This window comes from Schistocerca nitens, chromosome 9 (assembly GCF_023898315.1).
Source record: "Schistocerca nitens isolate TAMUIC-IGC-003100 chromosome 9, iqSchNite1.1, whole genome shotgun sequence".
Taxonomy (NCBI): domain Eukaryota; kingdom Metazoa; phylum Arthropoda; class Insecta; order Orthoptera; family Acrididae; genus Schistocerca; species Schistocerca nitens.
In genome coordinates, this window is record NC_064622.1 from 409,789,488 (window position 1) to 409,806,043 (window position 16,556).

At 45.0% G+C, this 16,556-nt stretch overlaps 1 protein-coding gene across 1 annotated transcript in view; it reads right to left on the reverse strand.

Moving 5' to 3' along the window:
• The window catches only part of LOC126204279 (protein lin-28 homolog), a 96,425-nt gene that overhangs the window by 62,719 nt on the left and 17,150 nt on the right, over positions 1 to 16,556 (reverse strand). The window contains exons 2-3 of the mRNA XM_049938667.1: positions 15,969 to 16,108; positions 4,373 to 4,545 (exon numbers count right to left, since the gene is read on the reverse strand). Of these exons, the coding sequence (XP_049794624.1) occupies positions 4,373 to 4,545; positions 15,969 to 16,108 (313 nt within the window). The remainder of the gene's footprint in view (positions 1 to 4,372; positions 4,546 to 15,968; positions 16,109 to 16,556) is intronic.

Consider the following 16,556-nt stretch of genomic DNA (forward strand, 5'->3'; position numbering starts at 1 on the left):
ACTTTGTTACTCTGCCGGAGAATACGCAAGCCCAATGTAGTTCAATTCTTGCCATGCTAAAACAGTAGATGTCGCTCTTAATGAAACTTGTCGCATCATCACCGGGTGCCTGAAGTCCACTCCTCTGGATAAACTGTACAGCCTCGCGGGAATCGCACCCCCCGACATCCGCCGAGAGGTAGCAGCAAAAAGTGAGAAGAAAAAAAAATCAGAAACTTCTGAAGCTCACCCCCCTATATGGCTATCAACCAGCAAACCCACGACTAAAATCCAGAAAGAGCTTCCTCAAATCTACCGAGGGTCTAGGGGCACCACAGCAAGGACGAATCGAAATATGGAGTGCATGGCTTACCAGTACTGTGAGATGGATTACACCAAGCGAAAGACTACCACCCGGCTAGACAGAGAATTGGAGTACATGGAGATCCCTCAACAGACTACGCACGGGTGTCATGAAATGTAAGAGCAATTTTACTAAATGGGGTTTCCTGGAGGAGCCGCCACTCTATGAGTGTGGAGCAAAGTAGACGACCTTCCACCTGCTCCAGTGGACCCACTGTCCAGCAACAAGCACAACAGAAGACCTGCTACATGCAACGCCAAATGCAATAGAGGTCGCTAACTTCTGTGCGGCAAAAGTGTAAATAATTGTCTTGTAAATGCATATACACACGACATGTAAATATTGTACATTATTTTATACATCGTAAATGCTTCTGACACGAATAAATAAATAAATTTCATGAAATTATATATTAGCGGTTGCCTACGACTCCATGATTGTACCCAGGCGTACACCTCTTCGTTCGAAGCAAATCAACGGCCTCAAGTATCTATCTTTTGAACTTTAAAAATATTGAAGTCGCATCCGGAGAGGCTCGGTCTGTATGGAGGGTGTGTAAAGGCTTCCCAGCGAAACTTCCGCGGCGTGTTCGAAACAATATTGGCAACATGTGTCTCCGTGCGCTTCCGCGCTTACTAAATGAACCCCTGAACCTGTGAACAATCATGTAATTGGTACGCATGCGACAGTATGCGCTACATAAGACGTTCCAAAGCGCCGCGCATAAAAAACGGAATTTTCCCGGGGCTCAAATATCGGGCTCGATAGGTGATAGTAAGATAGGGTCAATTGTTTAGGATAGCCCTTGGGCTAGGGAACATTTGTGTACCCAACGGAAGGATCGATTGTCTTACTTTCACTACCCTGTATTACAGGCCCAAAGTATCCCTATGAGACAGTTTCTCCTGTTTAGGCAAGCGCAGCAAGTTGTTTGGTTCTTTTCTGATTTGATGTGGTCCACGGTGGGACTTATGGAGGCGGCATTTTCTTACAATTTTTTCGTACTAAAACATACCCATGTATTCAAAGACGGCTATGAACAGCATACGGCTGACATTTTTAAGACATATTCTTAAGATCGCGACCTCAAACAACCTTCAAACTTTTCTTGATATCTTTATTCGTTTACGAGATACCGAAGTACAAAGTTACTCTATCTGTACACGTACAATAAGCATGTAAAATCCAGTGTGAGGCGAAAACGTAATTTTTGAAGTGACGTAGCGTGGAGAAGTATGTTTTAATGTGGCTCCATCATCAAGATAATGATGCTGTTGGTTTGTGGGACGCTCAACACCGTGGTCATCAGGGTCCGTACAAGTTTCAAATCTTTTCATTTCCAGTCTCGGCACTCTCCGAATGGTGATGACAACACAAACACCCTGTCTCCGTTATAATCAAATGGTTCAAATGGCTCTGAGCACCATGCGACTTAACTTCTGAGGTCATCAGTCGCCTAGAACTTAGAACTAATTAAACCTAACTAACCTAAGGACATCACACACATCCATGCCCGAGGCAGGATTCGAACCTGTGACCGTAGCGGTCGCTCGGTTCCAGACTGTAGCGCCTAGAACCGCACGGTCACTCCGGCCGGCCCGTTATAATCAAAAGGGTTCTGAGAATCAGATGTTGTTGTAATAAACCATGTGCAAAATTTTTTCACACATAAAATTGGATCTCAAGTGTAAAATTATTTTTGCGTAACTTCAATTTCACGTAAGTACTCTATCAATATTTTACTGACCTATTAAATTCTTTTCGAATGAATGACATGGTCTGCTGTGGCAGGGAAGAAAGGGAACCAGAGGAAAAACGCTGCTATTGGAGCACATAAAAGGCGAGTATGAGCCTCTTTAAAAGACTCTGACTGAAAAGTAGGGTACTAGTTACCTCATTTTGCCTTCCTCAGAACCTTCAAAAATTTTGGCACGTGAACATATTTGCGTTTTTTTTTTTTTTTTTTTTTTTTTTTTTTTTTTTTTTTTGCGCTGAGATGGGAGGAGACAGTGGCAAGGGGGAGAAAGGAAGACTAATAAATACTGTAAATATTGGAAGAGTAGACAGTGATCGTGATACAAGGTGGGGGCAAATAAAAGTGGATAGGTGGATAGGACGAGTGGATACGGTTGGACACGAATTTGTGGCAGCATTAACGGAGGAGAAGACCTACAGCTACTTCCAACAGTATGGAGCAAGTGCCCATATAGCCGGCCGAACTTTAGACAACATTTTACACAATCTTCACGCCTGTCATAGTTGTTAGCAGATGCCAGTCTGGTCATGGCACTATCTAGCCATACAGTTCACCTGACATGTCAGTGTGCGATTAATTTGCGTGGGGTGGCCTCAAGGCCAAGGTGTATGGTAACAATCCTCACAGGATTCGAGAACTGCAGTTGAGACGGCAGCAATTCCAACAGTCCAGCTTCGATCCACCTTCACCAACTTGTCAAAAGATGAAAGCTGGTCACTTTAAAAATCTGCTATGGGCAGGTAGTATTGTATTTCTTTCCATCTGCTGTGTTTCTTTATACCCTGTAACTCTGTTGTCCGGGCCGCTTTTGGTTGCCCTGCCCTGTGGAAAGAGCGAAGGAGACAATGGCATTCTGAGAGAAAGAGATGGACACATTGGCAGTGCAACAATTTGACAGTGATAGAACAGTGTAAGAAAAAGAGTGAAGGAGACAGTGCCAGTGGGAGAGGAATAAAGAGAAGGAAAAAGTGGAAGTGGGTAAGAGCCAGTGATAATTAGAGACAATGACAAAGGGGAAGAGAGAGATAGTGGCAATGAGAAAAGACAGCAGCAGCGAGAAGGAATGAACGAGACAATAGCAGTAAGGGAGAGAAATAGTGAGACAATAACAGTGAGAGGAGACAATATTAGTAGGCCAGAACGAAGGAGACTCTGGCTATGAGACAGGAGGCAGTGACAGAGAGACAGGAGACAGTGATGATGATGATGATGATGATGATGGTGATCATGATGATGATGATGATGATGTTTGGTTTGTGGGGGGCTCAACTGCGCAGTTATCAGCGCCCGTACTATTTCTCAACCTTTTCTCAGTCCAATTTCCCCTGTTCCATGAATGATGATGAACTGATGAGGACAACACAAACACCCAGTCATTTCGAGGCAGGTGAAAATCCCTGACCCCGCCGGGAATCTAACCCGGGACCCCTCGCTCGGGAAGCGATAACGCAACCGCGAGACCACGAGCTGCGGTCTGGAGACACTGACAGAGAGACAGGAGACAGTGACAGAGAGACAGAAAGGGGCAATGGCAATGAGTTGGGCTGAATGAGTGAGTGGGAACAGGCAAGTGCGAGTGGATGGGTACGAGCGACCTACGATAGAGGATGTAAGTGAGCTACAGTTAGGGGAAGTTGTGGTATGATTGGTGACTTGCATGTGAAAACGACCGCGAATGTGTTGACACGACAAAGTTTTTGGTGAAGTTTTTAATGGTTCTGAGGAGTGTACATGGAGGCAGTTGGTAGCTGAGTTTACAGTCAACAGTCTTTTAAACAGGAGCATATTCGCCTCTTTTGTCGAGCAATTTCCCTTTGGTCGTACAATAATGTATCGATCTGCCTATTTACGCGCAATCCTTGACATATGTTTATGATGAAGGTGAACCACAAATCCCCGCGGCACGTCGATCCTCTGCAGGTCTTCCTGCATTTCATTCTAGTTTTCTAGCATTGTAACTTCTCTGTACACAACAGCATCAAAAGCCTCACTGGTCTCACCTCATTATCCACTGGGTCATTTTCTTATATTGTGAAAAATAATGGTCCAATAACACCCCTTTGGGTGTACACCGAAAATTACTTTGACGGCTGACGATTTCTCTCCAGTGACAGTCCACTCACACAGCTGGTGTGATACCCCTTACGCTGGTATTTCGTTCATTGGGCGACAATGCCGAACTGCTAGTAGGCGAGTAATATGTGTGTGTGTGTGTGTGTGTGGTCAGCGTGCTGGCGCTGGTGAGCCAGAGGAGCGCGCTTTCGAGTCCTCACCTGATCTTGCGGAACCTCTTCTTGGAGACGGGCCGCCGGTGGCTGCCGCAGCAGTCTGCGCCCGACGGCCCGGTCACCAGCGTCGCCTCCAGACCCTTGTCCGACGCTTTGCACTCGAACTCCACCTCCTCGTCGTCGCCCAGGCTGCGGAAGCCTGTCATCTGGATGACGCTCTGCAACACACACAACACTGCAGTTGCAAATGAGGGCGGGAGAAAGATTAGACCTTAAGGTCAGTGACCGAGTACATCTGGGATTGTGGAAGGACAAGAAAGGAAATCGGATCTGTCTTTTATTTATTTATTTTTTGACCTATAGATCCATCCTCTACGAAGACTTTAAAACGGTTAAGGAACTACCTATGTACCGGGTGATCAAAAAGTCAGTATAAATTTGAAAACTTAATAAACCACGGAATAATGTAGATAGAGAGGTAAAAATTGACACACATGCTTGGAATGACATAGGGTTTTATTAGAACCAAAATGCAGGATGGCGCTCCACCCCACATTCCTAGACGCGTGAAAGATTTCTTGCGCGCGTCGTTTGGTGATGATCGTGTGCTCAGGCGCCACTTTCGTCATGCTTGGCCTCCCAGACCTCAGTCCGTGCGATTATTGGCTTTGGGGTTACCTGAAGTCGCAAGTGTATCGTGATCGAGCGACATCTCTATGGATGTTGGAAGACAACATCCGACGCCAGTGCCTCACCGTAACTCCGGACATGCTTTACAGTGTTGTTCACAACATTATTCCTCGACTACAGCTATTGTTGAGGAATGATGGTGGACATCTTGAACATTTCCTGTTCTTTGCTTTGTCTTACTTTGTTATGCTAATTATTGCTATTCTGATCAGATGAAGCGCCATCTGTCGGACATTTCTTGAACTTTTGTATTTTTTTTCTGGTTCTAATAAAACCCCATGTCATTCCAAGCATGTGTGTCGATTTGTACCTCTCTATCTACATTATTCCGTGATTTATTCAGTTTTCAAATTTATACTGACTTTTTGATCACCTGGTATACAAAAATGTAAAAGTTTGTTCAAAGTCGTATATCTAAAAGTTCCTGACCGATGCTTTAAAATTTTGAAACAACGTTGAATTTTAATATGGACGTGTTTTTAGCGACCTAATTGCTTAATATAGGTATATTATTAATACATATAATATATAAATGTACATAATATATAAAGGGAAACACTCTTACCAAAAATCTCAAAATGTAGCATTCCAATTTACTTCAAATTTTTACACGTTACTGCAATAAACTCTTTGACACATACATACTAATATATTGTTTATTGTTATCGCAAAGTGAGATTCTGTTGTAGAATTTTAATCATAAACCAATAAGCCGTAGCTCCAACTTTCCTGTTAACAAAGTTTCAAAAAATATATATACAGGGTGGTACATTAATCGTGACCGGGCCAAATATCTCACGAAATAAGCGTCCAACGAAAAAACTACGAAGAACGAAACTTGTCTAGCTTGAAGGGGGAAACCAGATGGCGCTATGGTTGGCCCGCTAGATGGCGCTGCCATAGGTCAAACAGATACAAACTTCGCTTTTAAAATAGGAACCCCCATTTTTATTACATATTCGTGTGGTACGTAAAGAAATGTGAATGTTTTAGTGGGACCACTTTTTTCACTTTGTGATAGATGGCACTGTAATAGTCACAATCGTATAAGTACGCGGTATCACGTAACATTCCGCCAGTGCGGACGGTATTTGCTTCGTGATACATTATACCCGTGTTAAAATGGAACGTTTACCAATTGCGGGAAAGGTCGATATCGTGTTGATGTATAGCTATTGTGATCAAAATGACCAAAGGGCGTGTGCTATGTATGCTGCTCGGTATCCTGGACGACATCATCCAAGTGTCCGGACCGTTCGCCGGATAGGTACGTTATTTAAGGAAACAGGAAGTGTTCAGCCACGTGTGAAACGTCAACCACGATCTGCAACAAATGATGATGCCCAAGTAGGTGTTTTAGTTGCTGTCGCTGGTAATCCGCACATCAGAAGCAGACAAACTGCGCTAGAATCGGGAATCTCAAAAACGTCGGTGTTGAGAATGCTACATCAACATCGATTGCACCCGTACCATATTTCTATGCACCAGGAATCGCATTGCGACTGCTTTGAACGTCGTGTACAGTTCTGTCACTGGGCACAAGAGAAATTACGGGACGATGACAGATTTTTTGAACGCGTTCTATTTAGCGACGAAGCTTCATTCACCAAGCGCGTTAACGTAAACCGGCATAATATGCACTATTGGGCAACGGAAAATCCACGATGGCTGCGACAAATGGAACATCAGCGACCTTGGCGAGGAAATGTATGGTGCGACATTATGAGAGGAAGGACAATTGGTCCCAATTTTATCGATGGCAATCTAAATGGTGCAATGTATGCTGATTTCCTACATAATGGTTCAAATGGCTCTGAGCACTACGGGACTCAACTTCTGAGGTCATTAGTCCCCTAGAACTTAGAACTAGTTAAACCTAACTAACCTAAGGACATCACACACATCCATGCCCGAGGCAGGATTCGAACCTGCGACCGTAGCGGTCTCGCGGTTCCAGACTGCAGCGCCTAGAACCGCACGGCCACTTCAGCCGGCTCCTACATAATGTTCTGCCCATGTTACTACAAGATGTTTCACTGCATGACAGAATGGCGATGTGTTTCCAACATGATGGATGTCCGACACATAGCTCGCGTGCGGTTGAAGCGGTATTGAATAGCATATTTCATGACAGATGGATTGGTCGTCGGAGCACCATACCATGGCCCGCACGTTCACCGGATATGACGTCCCCGGATTTCTTTCTGTGGGAAAAGTTGAAGGATATTTGCTATCGTGATCCACCGACAACGCCTGACAACATGCGTCAGCGCATTGTCAACGCATTTGCGAACATTACGGAAGACGAACTACTCGCTGTTGAGAGGAATGTCCTTACACGTATTGCCAAATGCGCTGAGGTTGACGGACATCATTTTGAGTATTTATTGCATTAACGTGGTATTTACAGGTAATCACTCTGTAACAGCATGTGTTCTCAGAAATGAAAAGTTCACAAAGGTACATGTATCACATTGGAAGAACCGAAATAAAATGTTCATACGTACCTACGTTCTGTACTTTAATTTAAGAAACCTACCAGTTACCAACTGCTCGTCTAAAACTGTGAGCCATGTGTTTGTGACTATTACAGCACCATCTATCACAAAGCGTAAAAAGTGGCCCAACTAAAACATTCTTATTTCTTTACGTACTACACGAATGTGTAATAAAAATGGGTGTTCCTATTTAAAAAAAAAAAAAACGCAGTTGATATCCGTTTGACCTATGGGAGCGCCATCTAGCGGGCCAACCATAGCACCATCTGGTTTCCCTCTTCAAGTTAGACAAGTTTCGTTCTTTGCAGTTTTTTCGTTTGACGCTTATTTCGTGAAATATTTGGCCCGGTCATGATCAATGGACCACCCTGTATATGTATTATCCGGCGACATAATTGAGTTAAGAATTTTCAGTTTATTCAGAAAGACTTTTCAGGGCCATGACGCAGCACTACTGACGTCCAGATATACCAGTTTAGATTCACAGTCAGTTAATTATTGAAAGGTTATGTATCAGTCACATTTTTATTGAGAGTTTAGTCACATTATTGCGAGGTTACTTAATTTATTTATTTGGAGGTTACAACCTGACTATCTCTTGCCGTACGGTCCTAAAGCCAGGAGTAATGGTCTGGGGTGCGATTTCTTTTCATAGCAGGACATCTTTGGCACCCTTGTACTACAGCGATACGTCCGCGATATTCTACGCCCCGTTTTGTTACCCTTCACGGCAAGCCGACCTGGGCTTACATTTCAGCAAGATAACGGCCGTCCGGACACAGCGAGAGATTCTACTGCTTGGTACTTGCCAAACCCTACCCTGGCTACCAAGGTCACCAGAGATCTCCTCAATTCAGAATGTTTCGAGCATAATGGCCAGGGCCTCCAGCCAGCACGGGATTTTGACGACCTAACGTGCCAACTGGGCTCTGTTTGGCAAAATATCCCTCTTCATCGTTCCAAGGCGAATAAAAGGTTGCATAAGCACCAGAGCCTGGCCAACGCACTATAGACTTTCTCAATTTGTGAAGCTTTTTCTATTGAATAAATAATGCATTACTTTTAAATTTTATGATTTATTTGTACAGTTACAGCACACTTACCACTTTCCATCCTACCCGGTTAATTCCTTCTTGGTTTCTTGGTACGAGGGATTTCTTTTAGCGCACTAAACTCTGTCATGAGATCTGCCACACATCTCCGCTTTTACAGAGATGGTAAGCTTCCGACCCCCACGTTTTGTGATGAAGCGTGGGCGGTCAACACTTTGTCGCTTACTCACTGTGTCATTGTTCTTCACCCATTAACTACAGGTACAACAACAGCGTGCGAAGATTCAACCAACTTTGCCGCTTCCAAGATACTCGGTCCCAAGTGCTGGCCTGTAACAATCTGCCCTTTGTGAAACCCGCTTATGTGAGTGTATTCCCCCGTCTGCGGCCTCTCTCTCCGCCACGCTTATACAGGGTGTCCCAGCTATCTTGTCCACCCAAAATATCTCTGGAACAATAACAGCTATTGGAAAACTACATTCACCGGTATCAACATAGGGCTGGGGCCCATGAATGTACATATTTGGAAACATTCTAAAACGAAAGCATATGTGTTTTTTAACACAAACTTATGTTTTTTAAATGGACCTCCTGTATTTTTTCTTCAGCAATCCATAGCATGACAAAGCACATACACAATGGCGTTGATTGCATCGCAATATTCCCATTACATCCCGAGATATTGGGACGCGAAGTTGACGCTTGAAACACCCGACATGCGCTGCTAGCGCACGTCTTGAGGCTCAGGCGTGAACCCCATGCTGCCCGTAATCGCCATGTGATTGACAAGTAAGTGTCCCTCTTGATAAGTATGGAGGTGTGATTAGACATGTCAATCACATCGCGATTACGGGCAGCATGGGGTTCACGCCTGAGACTCAGGACGTGCTCTAGCAGCTCATGTCGGGTGTTTCAAGCGTCAACTTCGCGTCCCAATATCTCGGGATGTAATGGGAATATTGCGATGCAATCAACGCCATTGTGTATGTGCTTTGTCATGCTATGGATTGCTGAAGAAAAAATATAGGAGGTCCATTTAAAAAAACATAAGTTTGTGTTAAAAAACACATATGCTTTGGTTTTAGAATGTTTCCAAATATGTACATTCATGGGCCCCAGCCCTACGTTGATACCGGTGAATGTCTTTTTCCAATAGCTGTTATTGTTCCAGAGATATTTTGGGTGGACAAGATAGCTGGGACACCCTGTATAAGTTCACCCGACATAAATTTTCTATTTAATTTCATCAGAATAGTCATCGATAGAGAAAAAATTAGAAGCATCATTTAACACAGCGAATTTTCGGCTGTGGACTTGATAGCCCCCTGGGCTCGCTTAGGAAGTGAGTCCACAAGGCTGTTCAGGTACGTCACATCCAAGTTAAGCCACTCACTGAAGATTTGATCGCGCACTTCTACGAAATAGCGGGGATGCCGATGTCGGCGTTCCACCCGCTGTTCCAACGTGTCCCACAGATTTTCTGCAGGGTTCAAGTCAAATGATTTAGTAAATCAGTCGAGATGCAATAGGATGGGTGAAGTCGCATATTTTTCCATCCCATTGAACTCTGCTGTTATTGTCTTCAAAAATAGGGCTCTCAATAGCGTACACATCATGCAGGCAACATATGATTACTCGGAATGTTTAAGTAAACGTGCTGGGTCATGTAAGTGATCACTTGCGTGAGTGGGCCGAAGTCATGATAAGAAAAACACCCTCCGAAATATCACAGACACATCTCCGGCTTGAACCGTGGGCAGGCCAAACACACGTCGTTACATGTACTAATGCCGGCCGAAGTGGCCGTGCGGTTAAAGGCGCTGCAGTCTGGAACCGCAAGACCGCTACGGTCGCAGGTTCGAATCCTGCCTCGGGCATGGATGTTTGTGATGTCCTTAGGTTAGTTAGGTTTAACTAGTTCTAAGTTCTAGGGGACTAATGACCTCAGCAGTTGAGTCCCATAGTGCTCAGAGCCATTTGAACCATTTTTGAACATGTACTAATGTTTACGTACAATGTAAGGGCTATACTAGCAAGACTCATGGTCAGACCAAAACTTCCATGTGTAGTCAACCATGTGTCTACGACCTACACTCGTGCGTCCATTATTGTGTAACGGTAACGCGACCGCTCATGATAAACAGGAAGCCCGGGTTCGAGTTCCAGTACGGCACAAATTTTCATTGTAGTCATTGCATTCTGCACCTGATGGTGGTCCATATTAACAATTCCGAATATATTTAATGTGAAGCATAAATGTCTCCCTGATCGCTATTTCCTTATGACACACACAGGCAGTGCGCGCGCAATTGAGCACGTGACTCTAATGCTGCTCCATCTGTAAAAGCCGTCCTCTTGCGGGGCGAGGCAGCTAACGCTGATGTGGACGCGGACGTGACATCTGACCTCACGAGAGACGGCGCCGCCGGCGCACAGGACGAGCTGGTTTAAGTGATTTGCACTCTCAGCGCTCTACAGCGACCGTTCTAAGCTTTATTAGACTGGCAAAGCACACAGTTTCTTTCTGAACTCTACTAACGACTGTCAAAGAAGCTTGGAGAAACTTGCGAAGAAAATTCTGGATTCGCGGATAGCTTCAACAGCGAATTGATAGTATAGGATCATTATATAACGTTGTACAATGTTCCGAGATACACACTAGTAGAGGTTATTCGTTAACGTTATTGAATTTTCACTCCACTTCCGGTTCTAAGTTGAATGTAGATAAGGTACAGTGTCTAATGTCTGTCTGCGCATGGCTAACATCCATATTCTCAATGTTGCATCGAGTATCAACACTGTGAAATAACGTACATTATCACATAGAATCATTAGAACGGAAAGAGAGATTTTTCAGAGCTGCTCACCATCACTGTACAAGATTTTACCGGCCAGAGACAAACATGAGCCAGTAAATGAACCCAAAGACGCGTGTATACACTGATCAACTAGAGCATTGTGACCACCTACCTTTTGGCCGATACGTCCATTTTTCACACGGCGAAGCATAGTGGCTTGGAAGTAGTGAGGTCTCGATAGGTCGCTGGAGGGCGTTGGCATCACTTCTACAGATATACGAGGCAGCTAATTCTCGTAAATTCCAGGGAGGGGGCAATGAGTTCTGACGCCACGTAGAGTCACATCCCAGATGTGTTCAATCGGGTTCAGGTCTGGCGAGCTGAGGAGCCAGCACATCGGTTGGAACTCGCCACTGCGTTCCTCTAACCACTTCATCACGCTCCTGGCCTTGTGATACGGCGCATTATCTTGTTGAAAAATGCCACTGCAGCCGGGAAACATGGTAGTCATGCAGGAGTGTACGTGGTCTGCAACCGGTGTACGATACTCCTTGGCCAGCATGGAGCCTCGCAAGAGCTCCACTGAAGCTATGGATGCCCACGTGAATGTTCCCCAGAGCATAATGGAGATTCCGCCAGCTCGTCTTCGTCCCGCAGTACAGGTATCAAGGAGCTGTTCCCCTGGAAGATGACGAAGTCTCGTCCTCCCATCGAATTGATGATGAAGGTACCGGGATTCATCAGACCGTGCAACGCTCTGCCACTGCGCCAACGTCCAGCGCCGATGGTCACGTGCCCCTCTCACTCGTAGTTGCGTATGTCGTAGTGTAACATTGGCTAGTGCATGGGTCAGCGGCAGCGAAGGCCATCGTTAGGTGTGTTTGGTGCACTGTCTGTTCACGCACACTTGTACTCTGCCCAGCATTAAAATCTGATGTTAGTTCCGCCACAGTTCGCCGCCTGTCCTGCTTTACCAGTCTGCCCAGCCTACGACGTCCGACATCTGTAATGAGGGGTGGCTGTCCAACCCCACGATTTCTGGGCGTGGTTTCACTGTTGTATCGCCACGTCTTGAAGACTCTTACCACAGAACTCCCCGAACACACGACAAGTCGTGCAGTTTCCGAAATGCTTGCACCGGGCGTCCGAGCATCACAATCTGTCCTCCGTCAAACTCGGACAGACCACTCGCCTTCCATTTTCTACACACTAACGGCACGCTCACTGATACTACACGCGCTATACGTGTGTCCGAGTAGTAATCACTCCTCACCAGGTGACGCTGCTATCACCTGGACGGGTTTAATATCGATTGCAGGTCAGTGGTCATAACGTTCTCGCTGATCAGTGTATATTTTACGGAAAGTTTCATAATAGCAAAAACTTCCAATCCGCATAACTTGCGTTTGCTTTCAGAAATAGAGGCGCAGTCACATTAAGATTTCTTGCCACTAGGGAAACACTGTAGGCGTTCGCCACTGCAACAAAAATTGCAGCGTATACATTACTCATAATAAACAACATCAACTTTTGAGATAATACTTCAACTACATGAATAAGAAAGACCCAGAATCATCTAGAAAACAAGCTGAAAAAAAAAATATTGAAGGATGTAGACTCGGACCCGCTACCTTCATCTTTACAGTTTCCACGTCACGAGGCTATCAAGTGAGCTACAGTGTCGACACAGAAGCTGAATTTCCTAATATTATATAGACTGTCTACGGACTGTATCTCCAAATGTTATGTTGTACTTGTAGTGGACTGTTAAGGCAGCCAGTCCACAGTGAAGTAGCCGTAAGGGCACGCGTCAACTCACGCCGTCTGGCGTTAAGTCTGGAACAGGATACGTGATGAATGTGATAAAGAAAAGAACGTAGCTACTAGAACACTTAACTTTTATATTGTCCTTTGGTATACAGCATTCTGGATGATACAAGTGAGACTCTATCTTGAGGTACATGCAACGTTACAAATGGTTAATGGCGCCTTGCTAGGTCGTAGCCATTAACTTAGCTGAAGGCTATTCTAACTGTCTCTCGGCAAATGAGAGAAAGGCTTCGTACGTGTAGCCGCTAGCAATGTCGTCCGTACAACTGGGGCGAGTGCTAGTACGTCTCTCGAGACCTGCCTTGTGGTGGCGCTTTATCTGCGATCACTGCCAGTGGCGACACGCGGGTCCGACATGTACTAATGGACCGCGGCCGATTTAAGCTACCACCTAGCAAGTGTGGTGTCTGGCGGTGACACCACAGTACTTGATATGCTAACTGTACCAAAAAGTTGCGCTTTTGATAGATCACCATTGTGCCATAGCACTGAAATGGTATACTTCCGTAGCTCAGGAGTTATAACAGTAAAAGCATCAACTACAGAAAGCCGTTATCTACATATAAGTAGTTTGCAGTCCTTTTATTAGAACGAATTGCAGCTAAAACGACGCTTTTTCGAGAGTTCCTCAATTTTCTGATGCTTGTAAACGGGTTATATTCGTTCCGCGTACCCTACGAGAAATAAAACCCACCAAACACGATGTTTAACGCCATACAATATGGCGGCTCGTAAGTTCTGCTTGTGACTGAAAACGATGTTGCATCTAATTGGCAACGTTCCTCTCCACAAGGCAAAAAATTTAACTTGCCAGATTCCTTGTTTCACGCTCAGCAGTGCAGTGAACGTGGAGTTCCGTGCTGTAACATCACGAACTCCTCGCCCGCGGGCGCTTTCACATTCCGTGAGAGGTCGGCTTAAGGGTTTAACTATTCACCAATGACAAGGGTAGAATCTCAAGTAAGGAATAAAAGTTTGTGCCAAGGCTTGGACTTGAACCTGGGTCTCCCAGTTACTAGGCATATGCATTATCCACTACACCACCCTGCGACTGAAACTACCCTACTACCCTCATTTAATTCTCTCCCTAACACAAACTTCAATTCACACCTTGGTCCATCTTGTGGGCATTGGATTATGATAGTATGTGCAACTGGGTTAGCCACAATGCTAGGGTGGTGTAATGGGCCGGTCGGGGTGGCCGAGCGACTCTAGGAGCTACAGTCTGGAACGTCGCGACCGCTACGGTCGCAGGTTCGAATCCTGCCTCGCGCAGAGATGTGTGTGATGTCCTTAGGTTAGTTAGGTTTAAGCGGGGTAGGACGTCAAACAGGCCGACTTGGAGCAGGAGAGTCACCACCGGACATTTTAATTTCTACTGTCTATACTTTTACAAATAAATTCATAAAACTTTGTCACCATGACCAGGAAACATTGAGGACTCACACTCATCGCAGTGGACGTTCAAAAACATAGCAAAGTATCTTTTTTTTACATGTGAAATTTCATCATTTTTTCACTTATTACTTTTGCTATAGGTACACTTTTTTTCTTAAGTAAGAGAGATTCTGCGATGAATTTTTCATAGCATACAAACAGTAGTTACAGGTGTATGAAACTCTAGAATTTTCCAAATCTATTAAGAAACTGGAAAAAATTGAGATAATTAACTATAAAACTTGAATTTTTACTAAATATGAAGTTTAAAATGTAACAGTTCATTCATTTTTTCATAAATTAAATAACTTCTAGAGTTTCATACACCTGGTTTGTATGCTGTGCAAAAGTCATCGAAGAATCTCTCTTACTTAGGAAGAAAAGTGTACCTATAGCAATAAATGCAGCCAGTAGTAAGTGAAAAAATGATGAAATTTCACATGTAAAAAAAATGTGTTTTGTTACGTTTTTGAGCTTCCACTGCTATGAGTATGAATCCTGAATGCTTCCTGGTCATGCTGTTAATGTTTCATGAATTATAGACAGTAGAAATTAAAATGTTCTGTGGTGCCACTCCTGCTCCAAGTCGGCCCGTTTGACGTCCTACCCCCCTAAGTAGTTCTAGGGGACTGATTACCTCAGAAGTTAAGGCCCATAGTGCTCAGAGCCATTTTTTTTGTGTGTAATGGGTAACACATCTGCCTAATAAACAGGAGACCAGGGTTGAAGTCCGGCTTTGGCAGAAATTTTAGTTCATTATTTCAGCTGCTATCCATATCGGAGATGAAACTGAGACTCAATACGTATCCAGAAAGATGTTCAAAATGGTTCAAATGGCTCTGAGCACTATGGGACTTAAAATCTGTGGTCATCAGTCCCCTAGAACTTAGAACTACTTAAACCTAACTAACCTAAGGACATCACACACATCCATGCCCGAGGCAGGATTCGAACCTGCGACCGTAGCAGTCGCGCGGTTCCGGACTGAGCGCCTAGAACCGCTAGACCACCGCGGCCGGCCAGGAAGATGTAATTACATCAAATCAATAGATTCATCACTCTCTCTCTCTCTCTCTCTGTCTGTCTGTCTGTCTGTCTGTCTGTGTGTGTGTGTGTGCGTGTGTGTGTGTGTGCGTGTGCGTGTGCGTGCGTGGGCGCGCGCGCCTCTAATGAGGTGACAAATTTTTTTGTACGGTAAGCTTACTTCCCTTGCCGCTTGATGTGTCCGCAACGCCACCTGGCGGCATTCACTCCGGCGGCGGACAGTGGTCACAAGCTTTTGGCTGGTCAGTGAGAGTTGTAAATGCACCTAGGGCTGGGAGAGCGGCGACCGTACCTGGTGCACGAAGACGTCCTGTCCGTCGTCGTCGGGCGTGATGAAGCCCCAGCCCTTGGCGACGTTGAACCACTTGCAGCGGCCCCGCCGCCGGCCGCGCGTCTCATCACCGCCTGGCGACGTGCTGCCGCCCACCGACCCTGCAACGCAACACAAGCAAAAGAAATCAGCTGCCGAGCTTCGTTTCGTAACATCATTTCTGCTCTACAAGTTCACTATACGGGAAAGCAGAATTGCTGCTAACAACTTGACAATTTTTTAGATCTTCGAATACTGTTGTAAATCACAATGAAACGAAGCAGTGGAGATCCCCAGTACGTTGTACTCGATGGTGAGTGTTCATCGGAGATGAGGGTATCATCTGGAGTGCCCCAGGGAAGTGTAGTAGGTCCGCTGCTATTTTATATCTACATAAATCATCTTTTGGATAGGGTGGATAGCAATGTGCGGCTGTTTGCTGATGATGCGGTGGTGTACTGTAAGGTGTCGTCGTTGAGTGACTGCAGTAAGATACAAAATGTGTTGGACAGGATTTGTGATTGGTGTAAAGAATGGCAGATAACTCTAAATTTAGATAAATCCAAATTA